The sequence below is a fragment of the Thermobia domestica genome, chromosome 7, assembly GCF_964235325.1.
Source record: "Thermobia domestica chromosome 7, izTheDome1.hap1.1, whole genome shotgun sequence".
Taxonomy (NCBI): domain Eukaryota; kingdom Metazoa; phylum Arthropoda; class Insecta; order Zygentoma; family Lepismatidae; genus Thermobia; species Thermobia domestica.
In genome coordinates, this window is record NC_137460.1 from 40,498,641 (window position 1) to 40,516,402 (window position 17,762).

Consider the following 17,762-nt stretch of genomic DNA (forward strand, 5'->3'; position numbering starts at 1 on the left):
AATGACAACGGTGTTAGACTCGTGAACTTTGCAACATCCAAAAACCTAATCGTGAATAGTACAAAATCCCCACATCGCGACGTTCATAAATATACTTGGACATCACCAGACGGAAAAACACATAATCAAATTGATCACGTTTTAGTAGATAGAAGAAGGCAATCTAGTATAATTGATGTCCGGTCGTTTAGAGGTGCTTATTGTAACACTGATCACTACCTGGTAGCAGCGATAATACGAGAAATTATTGGTGAATAAAGGTAATATTCAATGTCCGAAAATGGAGAGATTTAATTTAAAGAAATTAAAAGAGAGCCAAGTAAGAGAGAAATACCAAATTGAAGTTTCGAATAGATTCTCGGTTTTAGAAAATTCGGAGTGCACTAATGTTGAGGATATTGAAATTAAAGATAGCATTAAAAGTTCAGCAAAAGAAAAATTGGGACACGTGGAAATATGTAGGAACAAACCATGGTTCGACTAGGAATGCATTAAACTAGCAGAGAAGAGAAAACAGGCAAAATTACGCTGGCTACAAAATCCGAATGAAATAACTACACAAAATTTCGCAGATATCAAGCGGAAATCTTCCAAAACTTTTAGAACAAAGAGACGCGATTTTTTGAAAGCTAAAATTAAGGAACTTAAAGATGATAGTAAAAATAAAAATATTCGGGGCATGTATAAGGGGATCAGCGAATTTAAGAAAGGCTATCAACCTCGTGCTTATATATTAAAGAAAGCTGACGGAACAGTTCTCACTGATACGAATAGCATCTTAAATGGATGGAAAGATTTCTTTGACGATTTGCTGAACACGCAGCCAAAATCTAATGTGCGTGGAGAAAAGGAGATACACACCGCAGAACCCAACCGAATAGAAGTAGAAACCACTATAAAGAAACTAAAGAAACAGAAATCTCCGGGTCTAGATGAAATTCCGGCTGAGTTAATTTTAACTGGAGGCGAAAAATTGTGGAACAAGATACACAAACTCATTCTCCTTATCTGGAACAAGGAAGAATTGCCACAAGAGTGGAAAGAATCAATCATTGTTCCAATTCACAAGAAAGGCGACAAAACTGACTGTAATAATTATCGAGGCATTTCTCTTCTGTCAACATCCTATAAAATCCTTTTAAATATTCTATTAGCAAGATTGACCCCATACGCAGATGAAATTATTGGAGATTATCTGTGCGGATTTAGACGAAATCGATCAACTATCGACGAAAAATTTACCATTCGCCAAATACTCGAAAAAAAGTGGGAATACAATACCCCGGTACATCAACTATTTATTGATTTTAGAAAGGCGTACGATTCGGTTAGGAGAGAAACATTATACAACGTTCTTACGGAACTTGGAATACCGAGAAAGCTAATTAGATTAATTAAGATATGTTTAAATGAATCCCAAAGTAAAGTCCGGGTAGGAAAACGTTTGTCCACGAGTTTTCACGTGGAAAATGGCCTGAAACAAGGAGATGCGTTGTCGCCATTATTATTTAACTTTGTGCTGGAATACGCTATAAGGAAAATCAAAGATAGCAACCAGGGCCTAGAGTTGAACGGTATTCACCAGGTTATGGCATATGCTGATAATGTAAATTTAATACGGGATGATAGGAAAACAATAGAAAGAAATGCAGACATCTTATTAAACGCTTGCAGGGACATGGGTTTAGAAGTAAATGCAGAGAAAACTAAATACATGGAAGTACGTCGGGACCGTAATACGGCAAATTATGGATGCGTTAAAATATTAAATAATACTTTTGATAAAGTGGATACTTTCAAATATTTAGGATGAATATTAACAGAGGAAAATCATATTCACGAAGAAATTAAAAGTCGACTAAAAGCAGGGAATTCGTGTCACTATTCCGTTCAAAATCTCTTGTTGTCGCGAATTCTGTTGAGGAATTTGAAGCTTAAAATATACAAAACGATAATCATGCCTGTTGTTCTGTATGGTTGCGAAACGTGGTCGCTTACTCTGAGGGAAGAACATAGACTGAAAGTATTTGAGAACAAGATCCTGAGACGAATATTCGGACCCAAGAGGAACAGGAATGGGGAATGGCGGAAACTTCATAACGAGGAACTACATAATTTATACGGTTTACCCAACATTGTTAGGGTTGTCAAGTCTAGGAGGCTTAGGTGGGCAGGTCATGTAGCTAGGATGAAAGAAAGTAGAAATGCTTTCAAAGTCTTGACTGGAAAACTAAACGGAAAACGACCATTAGGAAGACCTAGGCGCAGATGGGAGGACAATGTTAAGATGGATCTCGCAGAAATAGAAATACAAAGTAGAAACTTTATCCAATTGGCTAAGGATAGAAGCCAGTGGAGAGCTTTTGTGAACGCGGCATTGAACCTCCGGGTTCCATAGGTCATAGAGTTAGTTAGTTAATTATAAAATAACATTTGTGTGATGTTCTGTGGGTGTCCGGGCTACACAACCGCTTTTCTTTTCTGTAGCTATTGATTTTCATCTATGCAATCCATGATAAGATTAAATAAATCTCTGTGTTAGTATTAAAGATTAAAAAAAAAAAAAAGTTACCTGTTTGATGCATCATGCAATTTGAAATAGGTAGCATATTTCGTACACTTTACTATTTTAACTATTCTACATTGCTAGGCAGAATTATTCCCCTGATTTCTTGAGCTTCTACTTTTCCAAGAGTTTTCTTCTTGTATGCACGGAAAAAGATGACTTTATGTACTTAAGGCAACATTATATGAACTTTAACATTTAAGGTAATATTTAATAGATTTGTAAGCTTGTCTACTTCTGAAATTAGATAACTAAATTATATTGTAGTGTACAATGAAATCTTTGAGTGTAACGTCCCGCTATTATGCCCGTTTAGCTAAGGGAGTAACTGTATAATGAATATGAGGTAGCTACTATATTTATTTTTCAAACTAATAATCTTTACATGACCATTGTCATTGTATTAGTGAGAACTAGAAATTATATAGATAAAACACTTTTGGGTGGAGTTTTTCCCCCATGAAAATCCGGATTTTTTGGGGAAAAAATCCGAAATTTTTGTCTTTTGCCTTTTTGTCATTTTCTTATTCAAGTCCCACTTTTGTTTCCTTGTAGTGCATTCAGGGTTCCCACTCACCTGGAAAAGTTAGGGAATCCAGCTTAGCGCTAAAAAGTCCTGGAAAAGTCAGGGAATTTCACTAAAACGTCTGAAAATGTCAGGGAATTTCATAACTTATTGTTTAATTTCATTTAGCTACAGCAGGCATTTCTTACGTAATGACAAATGCTTGAAAGAGGTGGCAACTCTTGCTACCGGAGCCAATGGTTTAATATTTCCACTTTAAAAAAAATATAACAGGGCACTTCCTTGGTTAATGCATGAATGTATTTGATGTCTGCGTTTCTAATGTTGAATAATAACCACATATCTTCAACGCAAGCAGATGTGGCAAAACAGCAGTACACTCGATTTCTTTCAAGGAATTTTCTCTTCAAAATGATAATCTTTGTCAAATGTACGCAAACATAGTAACAAACAACAAAGAATATAAGGAATTGTGATCTGTCGTGAAATTAACACTTACGCTTTCGCATGGCAACGCGAATGTTGAAAGTGGAGACAGTTGTGGCTCAAAGAATGGTGTATGACTCAGTTTATGTAGAGGGTGGTCCATTAAAAGTTAACGTGACCAACAAGATGCTTCAATATGTACGTTGGTCCCACTCAAGATATACAAATGCATTGGAGAAAAAGAAAAGTGAACAATCAGATGAACATAGAAAGAGACTGCAGAAGAGACACATTCAATCTCAAATAAGAGAACTTGAAGCTAAGAAGTCTAAGATTATTATAACATTATCTCGCGAGGAAGCAGACATTGATCAAACTTGCGAAATTTTTTGTAATTATGTATCATCAGTGCAGAAAGCTCGCTTGACAGACAGAAAATATATATTTGTAGTAAGTCTCACAAATAGTCAAATTGATGATAAAATGTTTTAACTTCTGAATCCGTCCATTAACAACTTTAACGATTGTAAATGTTTACTATAATTATTTCTGTGAAAAGGAAAAATAATAGAATACTTGTAGCAATAAATAAAAATAAACAGCCATACCCCATCCAGGGTGAAAAGTGAAGTTAGGCCCAGATTGAAAATGTTGAGCACTTTCATAAAATCATTGGCAACATTATTGACCAGAAAATGTACACAAATAGCGTACATATTATTTTCGTTTTTTTTTTTTTTTTTTTTTTGTTTTTGTTACCAGATTTCACTTTTTGCCTTATATCTGGCTATTTGGTAGGGAGCATTACATAATCAAAAAAAGTTTTGTTACTTTTCCTTCATGTGCAAATTCTATTTTTCTATGCACCGGTACAAATATGTGCTACAAAATGGTGTACCTGGAAATTTCTGAGAAGTGACCTGGAAAAGTCAGGGAATTTGATCTTGGAAACTAAGTGGGAACCCTGGGATTCTACAGTTAAGAAAGTGCGTGTACAACATTAAGGACTTGTGAGTCCAGAGCTAGCTATCTTGATTGATTCTCAAACTGGCATTGCATTCATTGTTCTCAGCAAGTGTAAGTTATATAACCCACCGTATCACAAGTGTTATGTTATGTTGACTAAGTATATAACATAGTGCCTGGAAGTTATATATCTTCATATGTGTTTTTCTAATACGCTACTAAAGTCGTCTTCTGTGAATTTTACTGGGCGCAGCCATGTTGGTCAGAAATAAACTGTTCGTAGGGCGGTTGCTAAGGCAGTTTCAATGGCGTCGTATGTAGCATCTGTGTGCCTTTTGTAAGACGAACTTAAAATTATGAAGAAAAGGCGAAATTTTTCATGAATAGCAGTGAATATATTTACTTTATGCGTAATCGAAGCCTATATTTATCATAATATGCATAACATTACTCTACATTACTCTGCATAGCGAAATTATAATTGTGTTCATATGTTTAACCAACTATTCATAATTATGAGGGAACAGAAGTGTTAGCATGGCTCACACAAGTTTGATCAATACGAATACAATATAATAATTCATGAAGTTTGTTTGTATGTGTTTTAACTTTTTTTTAAATTTACTTTTTCAGCTCAAAATCTTGAAAACCCTGAGAGCGTTATGGTTCATTATGTAATGCTGCGTGGTGTAGATAGATTCCAATCCGAGTACAACACTTTTCCAGGTGTTTTTGATGATCAGGTGGAACCAGACATAGGAAAGCTCAAGGTAAAACAATAAATGAGTGTAGAGTAGACTATACCACACCTCTTTGTGTGATCAAATAAGAATTGCAATGTGAAAATTCTTGATCTATTAGGGCTTATTATCATTTGTTCAGGGCTGTAAAGATTTCCTTACCGTTGCATATTTTTATTGATAAAAAATCTATGTTGGAAGTCCGAAGCAGCAAATTATTCCCCAACTCATTGATGTTCGCAGTTGCGACAAAAATGGAGTTGAGCATTATCTTAATGGATGATGACTAGAGGCACGAGTTTTTCGCATTGCGCGATAAAGCGAAATGTGTCAGAATTAAGTAATTTTCAATTTCGTGACGTTTTATGATATTCTGTGTGTATTTTCATTGGTTTCCGTTGCACGATAAAACGCGAAATTGGCAGTTTTGCGCGAAATTTCTAACAATACGCAATATAACGCGAAATTTTGAAAATTAGTTTTAATTACTCTAAAAACGCTAGTTTTCCACTAACGGAACGGTAGAACGTGGCATGAACTGTGCATTTTGGGTGATTAGCACACAATTATAGGGAACATGTTGCCCGTTAATTATCACCATCGCAGCTGAATGGGGAGTTCCGAAGTGGTGATTGTTTGAAGTTTGTTGAAAATGCACTTACATATGTGTGGCTTCCAACAAACAACGCTAATTGTGAGAGATTTTTTTCAAGTATGGACTTATAAGTGACAAACGTACAACAATGAAGGAGGAAAATGTGGAAACATGTAACATGCTTATGTGTAATGCTTAATTGTAACTTGTGCCTATGTGTTGTCAGAAGACAGCACAACTTTCCTACTCATAGTAAGTTTAGTTACTGATTTTCCTCAGTTTGATTTGAAAAAATATAATTTTCTATACATGAAAATGACATTGTCAAGTGAAATATTCAGTGTATTTTGTTTTTAGGTAATTCATGGTTTATTTTTACAGTGATCTATGAATAAAAGGAACAATTGTAAAAATGTCAGGGAATTCTTTTCCACAAGAGCTACGAAATGCGAAACTTTATTTGGAAAATGCGACAAAACGCGAAATATGACAAACAAAACGCGAAATTTTCAAATTCTTCGCGCGAAAAATTCGTGCGCCTAATGATGACTTTCTTCTTGATAAACGTGGCCCTTTCTGGTATAATTTTTCTGCTTGATTTGCTCGAAAATATTAGCAGAGTATATTCTTAACCATTTGTGTACTACTTGGAAGATAATCAATAAGCAGGATGTAAAAAAGTAAGAAAGGAAAAAATGAAACGTTCCGGCTAATTGCAGTGACACAGAAGCATCCATTTTGTAGATAGTTTCTTCATGCATAATTTTCCCTCCAAAATAGGAAATGCTTGTTCACCTGAAATACATAAATACCTTAGCAATTTCCAGTCTTTTACTCCTTGACTAAAATCAACTCATATTGCCTCTATTAGGATCTTTTGTCAGAAATTGTTAATGATGTTATTTCCTTCTCTAGGCCTGTATTTCGAAGCTACTTAACGAATGGGGAACTGGGCCTTTGGCTAAGGATGAATATTTGCATGAAGTGTGTAGATATGGTGGTGCAGAAATTCACTCCGTTTCATCCTTCATAGGTAAGTGTTACTAAATGATGTCAGAATCATTTAATATTAATTACTTGAGTGATCTGTTGACCGAAGACGGAAGATAAATTAAACATAACCTTTGTAATGAGTTGTTTCATTCAGGTTTTCTTCTGTTTTAGAACTGTGCACGGAAAAGGATTTGTTTTCGTTGTCGGACCTTTTGAGATGGATGTTACTATTTTTAATCGTTATATTTCCATCTCATACTAGTAGGTATGGAACGGTGTTGGAAATATCTGATCACTGGACTGCGGAACTGCCTCATTCGATTACACTTTAACACAGTGGCACAATTTATTAATTTTGCTAAGACTCATCTATTACGTGCCTTAGGATTCCTAATTGGATAATTATATCCCTGGAATGATTTCGACAACCAGTTCTGTTACCTTCGATTGCCAGACTCTTAAAGATTCCGCTTCACTTGTGTTTTAGTGAAGTGAAATATTTTATCATACCACTTATAGATTCCTGTAATTCTTTAATTTTCTTTAAGCTTTCAAGCTTTCGACTCTCCCCTGGAGTCTTGGTCACGGAGGTTAAAAACAGGAAGAAAAAGAAGAATAGGACAATCAAGAAATAAAAATGGAACGGACTTAACAAGGGAAGAACTGTGTTGTATGGAAACCCGTTGTCAAGTGCGTCAGTAATCACCAGATCAAGATAATGCAAACTAAAATATGGCGGAGTCAACTTGTGTGCCTTTCTTGTCCCTTGTTGGAATGTTGCCAACTCATGTTATTATTTTTATTGTCTTGCCAATTGTTGTGAAAATTTTGTAATTACCGCCTCCCATTCGTCACTCAACCATCCCTTGTTTAAATTTAAATAATTAAATAAATTTAGCGAAAGCCCTACGAAAATCTTTTAAGCATATAGCAGCACCACTCTACGTAGTCATCTTTTTGCTTAGGCGTAAGCAGATATGAGACCCAGTGACTGCAACGCATGGAAAGGCCGAGGTAATCTTTTATTATGGACTGGGATGCAGTTGATACAATCTGCAAGGTTGACTGAAATTCCTTGTATGTGATATGACGATCATCTTTTACAAAATTTCTTACTGGTGCGACATTTTCATCCATAACTGGAACTAGGGCGCCCAGAGCGAGGCTTATCTGTTATGTTTGATCAGCCGCGTTTAAATTCCATAAATCAGTTGAAGGGGCAGAGTCCCCGAAACACTTTTCAAAACGATCATGGCACTGCTTCTGCATTAAACCGTTCTTAAAATCGTAAAAAGATCATTGCCAGTAAATGACGTCGCTCGAGCTCCATTATTGCCGACTGATAGGTTCAAACTAACATACACTTCCAGCCCTCTAATTTTCAAACAAACAAACCTGCAACCTTGCAGTTATACCTTTCACCACTAGAGGGCATATGCTTTAAAAGGGATTCGTTTGGGACGCTGCTATTTGAATTTTAGTATCGAAAAACTTTCGGCACGTCCCTTGTATATTTCTTCTTTGCAACTAAACATTAAATTGTAATATAAAAAACATTTAAGGATAGAACATATAGGCGAGATGTGGGCTATAAGGGAAGAGGAAGGCCGACAAATTGAAACTAAGATATCTGTAGAAACCCTTGATTAATAAATTGGTAGATTCGAGAACAATGTAGTTAAGTTATAATAGATAGCACGCGAAACAGATAAAGAATTGTAAGCAAAATATTTATAAGTCATTGACGTAAAAACGCACTGTTGTCAGTTTTTAACTTGCGCATCAATGTAGTGGGCATACTTTAGTCATGAAAATATCAGTTAAAGGCACCATACTTAAGTTTTGGAGAGAGGAGATTCCGCTCTCACACGTTCTACAGACTGTTTTTCTTTGCTCGTGGCCGAGGGCATGGCTAATGATGTAGCAGTTGATCGGGAGATAGCCTGGTTAGGGTCGACGAGTAGTCCAAGTGTTCAAGTGAAGGTTTTAACGATTCTGCTTCCATATAATCTCTCTCGTGGAACTAGAACATGTGTTCCACATCCAAGAAGAGATTTTTCAATGTGCTCTACTCTGTTTCTTTCGCTAACCCGAACAGAATGCTCTCGGCTAACTACTAGAGCTTTTATCACCGAGTTTTCGGCCACGAGCGGAAAAATACAGTTTGAACTCTAGTTGTCTTGATGTTAGAACCATGTTACTATAATTGAATGGAAGTCTGTATGGGAACTTGCTCCACTGGTAACCTTGTGATAGTGTTAACTAACTACTAACCTTGTTTAACACCGTACCGATCTGATCAGATACTTCAGCCTGACCGTCCAGCATACATACTGATTCTTAAAGATGAGATTTTTTTCTGTAAAAGTATTTCAGTTCGAAGAGATGTGTCATTGTAGACACATTCTCAGAGTAAAATACATCGTAGACACATTCCTAAAGGAGAAGATATTTTAGACACCTCCCAGAGTAGAAGATAGTGTGGATACATTCCAGAGTAGAGTACATTCTAGACACATCCTCAGAGATGTTGTAGGAGGGGCAGCTGATAAGTTTGCGGCCCGAGGTACCTAACAGTAATTCTTGCTCACTTATGATAGCACTAATTGCGACACTCTTTGGTAGTATAAATATTTCAATAATAATCTCATTACTCTATTATTTGTGGAAGGATGAACATCATCATGTCGGCCGAATCTGAAAATTCTCGTGATTTTGAGCACCGCATCATGATGAAATATCTCATGAAGATCTGTTAATCGCTTAAAGAAATTTCTGAAGATATGTAGTCAGCCCTAAAGGATGACAAGGCCCTCAGGCCTTCGTATATAAAGGTCAAAAAAAATAGGTTAACATATTTCAACAAGGCAGAGAGAGCTGTGAAGATGACTCCCCCCTCCCCCGCCTGAAACGGTTGTCACTGAAAAAAACACTGCAAAAGTCGAAAAATTAGTTCTGGCCAACCGAAGAATAAAATTGTGGCAAATAGCGGAAGAGTTGCAGCTTAGTAAAGAATGAGTCGGAGAAATGTTTTGTACGAACAGTTAAACATGAAGAAAAGTAGCGTGCACAGGGTATCAAAAATGCTTACACCGCACAAGCAACGACTTGAGAGCTGTAAAGATTTTTTGGAATCGGGCGGAGACAATCTCGACAAAATTTGCGCCCGAATCGTAACTGTGGATGAGAGTTTGATTCGCCAATATAATCCGGAGTCGAAACAGAAATCTATACAGCAGATTTAAAAAAAAAAAAAAAAAAAAAAAAAAAAAAAAAAAAAAAAAAAACCAAAGAAGTTCAAAGTGGAAAAGTCGGTCAATATTACGCAATATTATTGGCTCAGGTTCGTGAAGCAGTCTTGCAAAAGCAAAGTGGTTTTACAGAGATACGAGACCACCCACCTTACAGCTCAGACCTGTCCCCGAGCGACTATTTTCTTTTTTCCAATCTGAAAAAAGGAATTACGAGGCAGGAGATTTGAAAAACGAAATCAAGGCGGCTGCAGAAAACAATTTTGAAAGCGAAGAAGAAGCATATTTTTTTCTGCCGCCCGATGTGAGAAATACATTTCAGTCGAGCTTCTCTTATAAACTCCAGATTTTCTTCTCTTCAGTCCTCCACCAATCCTGAGGATAAGGCACGTCTTCTAGCTACTTCATCCCCTGAAGCAGGTACCTGGGTACAGGCTATTCCATCTCCATCCCTAGGGCTGCATCTTCCTGACGAAAGTTTTAGAATCGCTTGTGCGTTACGTTTGGGAGCAGATGTCTGCGAACAACACCGGTGCCTTGCTTGCGGAAGTTTAGTAGATAAGAAAGGCATACATGGCCTTTCATGTCTCTACAGTGCTGGCAGATACTCTCGCCACTCCGATGTTAATGACCTCATCATGAGAGCCCTCATCTCTTCTGGAACGCCTTCCGTGAGAGAGCCAATGGGGTGTAGTCGTTCTGACGGCAAGAGACCTGATGGAATGTCATTGGTGCCATGGAAACGAGGGAAGGCTTTAATATGGGATTTCACTTGTACCGATACTCTAGCCCCCTCTAATCTTCTTACTTCTTCCACAAAAGCTGGGATGGTCGCAACTCGTAGAGAATCTGAAAAGAGACGAAAATATAACAACCTCTTGGACAAATACCACTTCGTCACCATCGCCATCGAAACTTATGGGTCCTGGGGTCATGAAGGACTAAATTTTATTAAACAAGTTGGGCGCCGAATAACTCTCAAAACAGGCGACACTCGAACTTCAGCCTTTCTTATACAGAGATTAAGTATGGCTGTGCAAAGAGGGAACTTAGCAGCGATACTAGGAACGCTTCCACCGGGAAAAGCATTGGAAGAAATCTTCCTTCTGTAACCACCCTCCTCTCACCAAACTCAAGCAATTTCTGCTGATTATGTTGCATATTATATAAGAAATTACGGACAACCATTCTTTTACTGTATGGTTAATTTACCTATCTGTCTGTAGTTTAAATAACAATATTATTACTATAGGTGCAGTATATAAAAACTCGTCAATTGTATGAAATTTAAGTGTTATAATATGCAGTATTTTAATCCGAGAAAACAAAAAAATTATGTGTCAAATTTTTGTGTACATGAGTACGATTTTTAAAGTTTCTATGTTCTGTTATTCTTCTAATTGACAAAATATATGTGAATCCTTTCAGTCGAGGGAGATTGTAGTAAGAAATATCTTTTTAATAGCAACTTTTCTTTTATTTAATTTGTTAGATTGCGAACTTATTAGCCGCTCCTCGTAGATATATTTCCAGAATGGAATACGTTGTAGACAATCTCAGAGTAGAATATATTTTAGACATTCGCAGAGCGGAAAACATTGTGGGAATTCTCAGTGGAAGATAATGTAGATACAGTCACTGTAGATAATGTAGATTGAGCTAACTACAGATTTTTCAGAATTTTCCAAATAAAACCATTGTGTCCAAAGTAAACAACATTATTCATATAAGGATACAAAAATGCATGATTCTGCTTACATCGAGATTAACAACCGTAAACAACATTATTCATATAAGGATACAAAAATGCATGATTTTGCTTACATTGAGATATATTTATTGAGGAAAACTACTTTGCAGTAAAAATGACAAATAACGAACACACAAGTTACGTCACGCTTTGTCCGGTGATGCATCGTTTTAACATCTAGTGGTGTTCGTGCCAACCATTATCACTAGTTGTCTGTTTATTACAACGAACAGTTGTGTGTGATTGTATGTGCTATACCTATATTCAGTCGTATCATATAAAGTTGGGTGCAAATGTAGTGCATGTGAACGTGTTGCTTCCACTCATGTGAAATAGTAAATTATTGTAAAGAACATGCAAGTATTATCAAATGCGGAAGGAAAAGTGTGGTTGCAGATATCAGCCGTGGCAATGCGTCAGACTCTAGAAAGACAGCTACAAACGTGTTAATATTGCACCGAAACAAACGTCGTCCAGAAATAACTTCTCTTAAGGGCAAGGTCATTAGAAATACATGCAAACGGAATAGACTTTTACCCGCTCCGGAAGTAGCAACGAAACTACGAAAGAGCCATTCCCAATCGATATCAGATAGGACGGTGGTCCGAAGCATGCAGACTTATGGTCTTGGGGGTGCAGTTGCAGCAAAGAAACCCTCCTTCCTCAGGATCATCATCATCATAGGTATTCTGCCTTTATTGGCAGGTCACTTGCCGCAGCTGAGAAGCTTCCATGGTCCACGGTCCTCCGCTAACCTTTTCGTCTTCGCGTATGATCTTTCTGTTTTAATATCATCCATTAATGTAGTCTCCTTCGCCCCCTCCCTCTCTTTCCCGCCACCATACCCTCTAGGACGTCCTTCATGATACAATCTCTTCTTAGGCAATGTCCCAACCAGTTTCTCTTCCTCTTCCTAATAATATCTAAAAGTGTTCTTTTCTCACCCATCATTTCTAACACTCTCTCATTCGTTTTCCGCTCGCCCAACTAATTCTTTCCATTCTTCTCCACACCCACATTTCGAAGGCTTCCAGTCGATTTTTGTCACCTTTACGTAATGTCCACGTTTCCGCCCCATACAGTACAACACTCCACACAAAGCATTTTATGAGTCTTTTTCTCAACTCTTTGTTCAAGGTCCCCACAAAACAGACTTTTCTTTCTTTTAAAGGCTTCTTTCGCCATTCCTATCCTTGCTTTTATTTCACGTTCGCATTTCATGTCATTACTAAGAATACTACCCAGGTATCGAAAACTATTCACTTGTTCTATTTTCTCCCCTCCTACTTTTATATTTGACACAGACCGCTTCGTTCCAATCACCATGGCTTTTGTCTTTCTAACATTTATTTTCATCCCATATTCTTCAAAACCCTTTCTTATTTTTTCTAACATTTTATTGATTTTCTTTTCAGATTCTGCAACAAGCGCCATATCGTCTGCAAATCTTATGCATCTAATCATTCTACCTCCTACCGAAATGCTATCATCATCATGTAGGCTGTTTTTCACTATCTCTTCTAGATAGACATTAAATAGTGTTGGCGAGAGGCAGCCTCCTTGTGGAACTCCCCTTCCAATTGCACTCTCTTCCGTCAGTTCTTTCCCTATCCTAACACTTACTTGTTGGTTCATGTATAAGTTTCTTATGAGTCTTCTATTCTCATTCCAACCCTATCTTTGTTAGAACTCCCAACAACAATTCCCAATTCACGCGGTCAAAAGCCTTTTCTAGATCAATAAATACAACATACATCTCTTTCCCTTTTTCTATAAATCTTTCACCGATCACCTTTAATAATCCAATAGCATCTCTTGTGCCCTTGCCTCTTCTGAACCCGAACTGCTCTTCCTCAATATCTTTATTTGTTCTTTCATATAACCTTCTGTCCAGTATTCGGAGCAGAATTTTAGCTGCATGAGATATGAGACTAATAGTTCTATAATCCTCATATCTCTTTGGGTTCGATTTCTTAGCCATCGGTATCATGATCGTTTTCAGAAAGTCTCTTGGCCATTCTCCTGTTTCATATATTTCATTGCATAGTCGCAACAATTCTTTCTTTCCCTTGTCTCCTACATTTTTGATGAATTCGATTGGTATGTTATCTATTCCTGTTGCCTTTCCATTCCTAATCTCGGATATAACCTTTTCAGACTCATCCCGAAGAATACTAAATCCTTTATCATCCTCGCCTACTTCATTTTCCACTTCAACATTTAGGCTACACGGTCTATCCCTACTCTCATATAAGTCTTCAACGTATTCTTTCCACCTTCCTATGACCTCATTTCTCTTGCTGACTACCTTCCCATTCTTATTTTCTACTGCCATCATAATACTCCCTTGTTTCCTCCGAAATTCCATAATTTCACCTCCTTGTACATTTCCTCATATTTCCCAACTCTTTCTAATTCTTCTACGTCCTCGCATTTTCTTTTGTAAAACTCTTCCCTCGCTCTGTCTGTTTCTCTTCGTAATTCATTATTTAACTTTCTGTACATCTTTCTGCCCTCTTCTGTATCAACCTGTTTCCACACCTTCCTCTCCCTCATTTTCTGCAACATCTAGTCTGTAACCCATGGTTTCTTAGCAGTTTTGTGTTCGCGGTAACATACTGTTTCTTCTGCAGCCTGCTTTAAGCAACATTTAATATGTTCCCACCGTGCGTTACTACCTGCGTCTATCCTTTCCTCGTTTGAACATTTTTCTTCGAATTTTTCAGCGAAAAGATTTCTTATTTCCTTGTTTTTCAACTTTTCAGTATTCAACACTTTGTTACCTACTTTTCTTCTGCCTACATTTTTCAGTTGAATATCTACTTCGGCCAGCACAAGATTATGATCTGAGAAAATATCAGCCCCGGGAAGGGTCTTCGCGTTCTTTAAGCTATTCCGATACCTGTCCTGAATCATAACATAATCTATCTGATATCTTCCGCCGTCTATTGGTGATTTCCATGTATATCTTCTTCTCTTGTGCTGATTGAACCAAGTGTTCCCAATTACTAGTGAATTCTGTCTACAGAAATTCACCAGTCCCTCTCCCCTTTCATTTCTTTCGCCTAAACCATATCTGCCTACGATACTACCTTCCTATTTTTCTCCCACAACTGCATTGAAATCTCCCATTAGAATTATACATGCACCCTTCTTCTCCCTATCTATAATTTCTTCTATTTTCTCATAATTTTCCTCTACTTCTTCATTTGCATGCGAAGTCGTCGGTGCATATGTCTGTATCACCACTAGATCCTTCGTTTTCCCTTCAAGTCTTAACATCATAACTCTATCATCAATAAATTCTACTTTCACTACCTTCTCCTTTAAGCGTTTTCCAAGAATTATTCCTACGCCATTATGACCGCCCTTTGTATTACCTGAGTAAAACATTATATATCCTTCGCTGTTCAATACTCCATTACCTTCCCATCTAACTTCACAAACGCCTACCAAATCTAAATTATTTTGTTTCATTTCTTCTTTAAGATTCCTTCCTCAGGAAGAATTGCAAAAATATACTATGGTGCTGTAACATAAATATTGGATCGATGAACAATAAAAGAGTGTACTCTGCACCGACGAATTTAAATTTCAACTTTATGGTTCCCAAAAATTTGAAGCTGTTTGTGCGTCCGTCCGTCCGTCCTTCCTTACATCCCGATGTATAATACCTATAGTAAAACCTAGAAAAAGTATTGTCACTCTTGTGGAGATCTACAGGAAATCAAGCTAGTAATTTAGTTCAAATCGACAGAATAATGGAGAAAAATGTGTATCACAACATTTAATGAGGCACGCAATTTCATTAGGAACGCAGTTTGGGTCGTAACTTGTACTACAACAGGATAACGATTCCGAACCTTCTTCCAAGTTATGCAGTATTTATCTGCAAAACAAAGATGGGATTTATATAGCTCTTATCAAGGCTAAGGATCGGCACTTCGATGAACGCAAACTTCCTCAATAAATTTCTCTCAATGAAAACAGGACTGTATTTTCGTTTCCTTATATAATCAATGTTTATTTTGCAAAACAAGTTCAACAAATAGGAGTTGGTGTGAATATGTAGTTTCTTCGGAAAATTCTAAAAAATAAGTAGTGTCCTTAGACTTTTGACACTGGCTGTACATTCTCAGTAGAAAATATTGTAGATAACTTTACATGGTAGAAGACAACCACCTCTACAAGGGTGCAGGTCTTGTTTCGGGTCAAAAACTTCCGAAAGCGCAAGAAGCTAATTTATTTGATGCTTTCTTTTAATGAAATTGAATGATCATAATTAATTATTTTCCGACAGGTGGATGTGCAGCTCAAGAAGTCATCAAGATTATAACAAGACAATATAAGCCTCTCAATAATACGTTTATTTACGATGCAGTAACTTCCAATACTGCTACATATAAGTTGTAAGTTTTTTGTCAACATATAAAACAATCGCTGGTATGAAGAGCAGTGGTATAGAGGAATTTCGCTTCTGCCATTCTTATGGGAAGGCAAGTACCGCTAAACAATCAGCTATTATGTCATTTTCATAAATTGCACCGAGGATTGTAAAAATTGTTTAAGTCTTTTTAAAAGTTTATTTCTTTAAAATGTCACAAATAAAGAATATATGGCTGTCTTTTGTTTGTTTCTTCAAATTTATTTATTTAACTATTTGAACTTAGCAAAATGTTTAATGTTCTCTCAGTTACAAAATTTTAAATTAAATAAGTCTGCGACATTGTAAAATAATAGTCTTCGTTTTATAATAAAGAATATAAAGTTGTATTCATTATTTCTCATTACCAATCCTTTTCTTTCACACACGCACAAATATATACAGTGTTTTATTAATCGAAAAATCTTCGTTATGTATAAAGTTTGAGGTCGAGTGACCTTGTCGGCCACAGAAAGGTTCATCCGGAAAATGTGATTTATTTAGTTTCTAAATTTTTTTTCTAGTTTTTGTCGTTTTACGTTCTTATACACCGAGTTCCCACATTCTGAAAAGTCAGGGAAATCATGCATTTTGCGCAAAATGTCATGGAAAGTCAGGGAACGTAAATATGCAAGTGTAACATTCTTTTTTCAATCTAACATAGTTTCCTTTCTATCAGTTGTACAAATTGACATGTGAAGAGAATCACAATGATACAGCATTCCCATGATGCATTGTTGCTCTTTCGTCTGAGGGAGTGAGGTACTGTATTTGTGTGTGAGAGGGGGGGGGGGGTTTAATTGATCATGTAAAAGCAGAAATCGAAGTATGACTTGTCATCTTCGTGGACATCGGTTTTAAGACAGTAAATCTACTGAAAGAACCGAAAGCACTAGATAAAGATAAATTAGCTTTCAGGTTTGACTGTAGAAACTTTTTGCTAGGCACAATCAAGAAGATTGTAGAAATGAGCCCTCCGAAGTACAAACTGGTACGTGCTCTGTCAGCTTTGGACCCCAGGCTAAAAAGAACAATCCAGAGCTTGCTCAGACTAGGATGAAACGCATCCTACAAATTCTGCATGAGCATAACAGAATATCTGATTCTGTATCTGAGAAAGCAGAGTGTCAATTTATGTCTTTCTGTACTGAAATTCATGACTTCAGAGAACACGAAGAGAAGATGGGCAGTATCAGGTTAGATGACTTCTTTGCAAAGATAATGTCCAAGAAACAAGAATCTGATTTGTGAAATGTTGTGAAAATGTGAAATGCATGCTGTGATGTGAAATGCATTCATCCCACGGCAGTCTCAGTGGAGAGCGGGTTCTTAGTCAATAAGACACTTATTGTAGAAAACCAAATCGAAGATTCTCTGGTAGCACAGAGGCGAGCGCATGATGCAATTATGAACTGTGGAGGTGTAGAATTTGTTACTGTTTATCGAAGACTGCTTCTCTCAGTTCATTCAACTCGGATACGATATGATTAATACCTTAAACAGAAACGAATCAAAAACGCAGAAGA

At 36.9% G+C, this 17,762-nt stretch overlaps 1 protein-coding gene across 1 annotated transcript in view; it reads left to right on the forward strand.

Moving 5' to 3' along the window:
* APP-BP1 (Nedd8-activating enzyme E1 regulatory subunit APP-BP1) overlaps positions 1–16,586 on the forward strand; it is a 40,205-nt gene extending 23,619 nt beyond the window's left edge. Inside the window, exons 8-10 of the mRNA XM_081764505.1 lie at positions 5,118–5,254; positions 6,735–6,852; positions 16,114–16,586. Coding sequence (XP_081620631.1) covers positions 5,118–5,254; positions 6,735–6,852; positions 16,114–16,226 — 368 coding nt within the window. The 3' untranslated portion in view covers positions 16,227–16,586. The remainder of the gene's footprint in view (positions 1–5,117; positions 5,255–6,734; positions 6,853–16,113) is intronic.
* Positions 16,587–17,762: the final 1,176 nt, after the last annotated feature.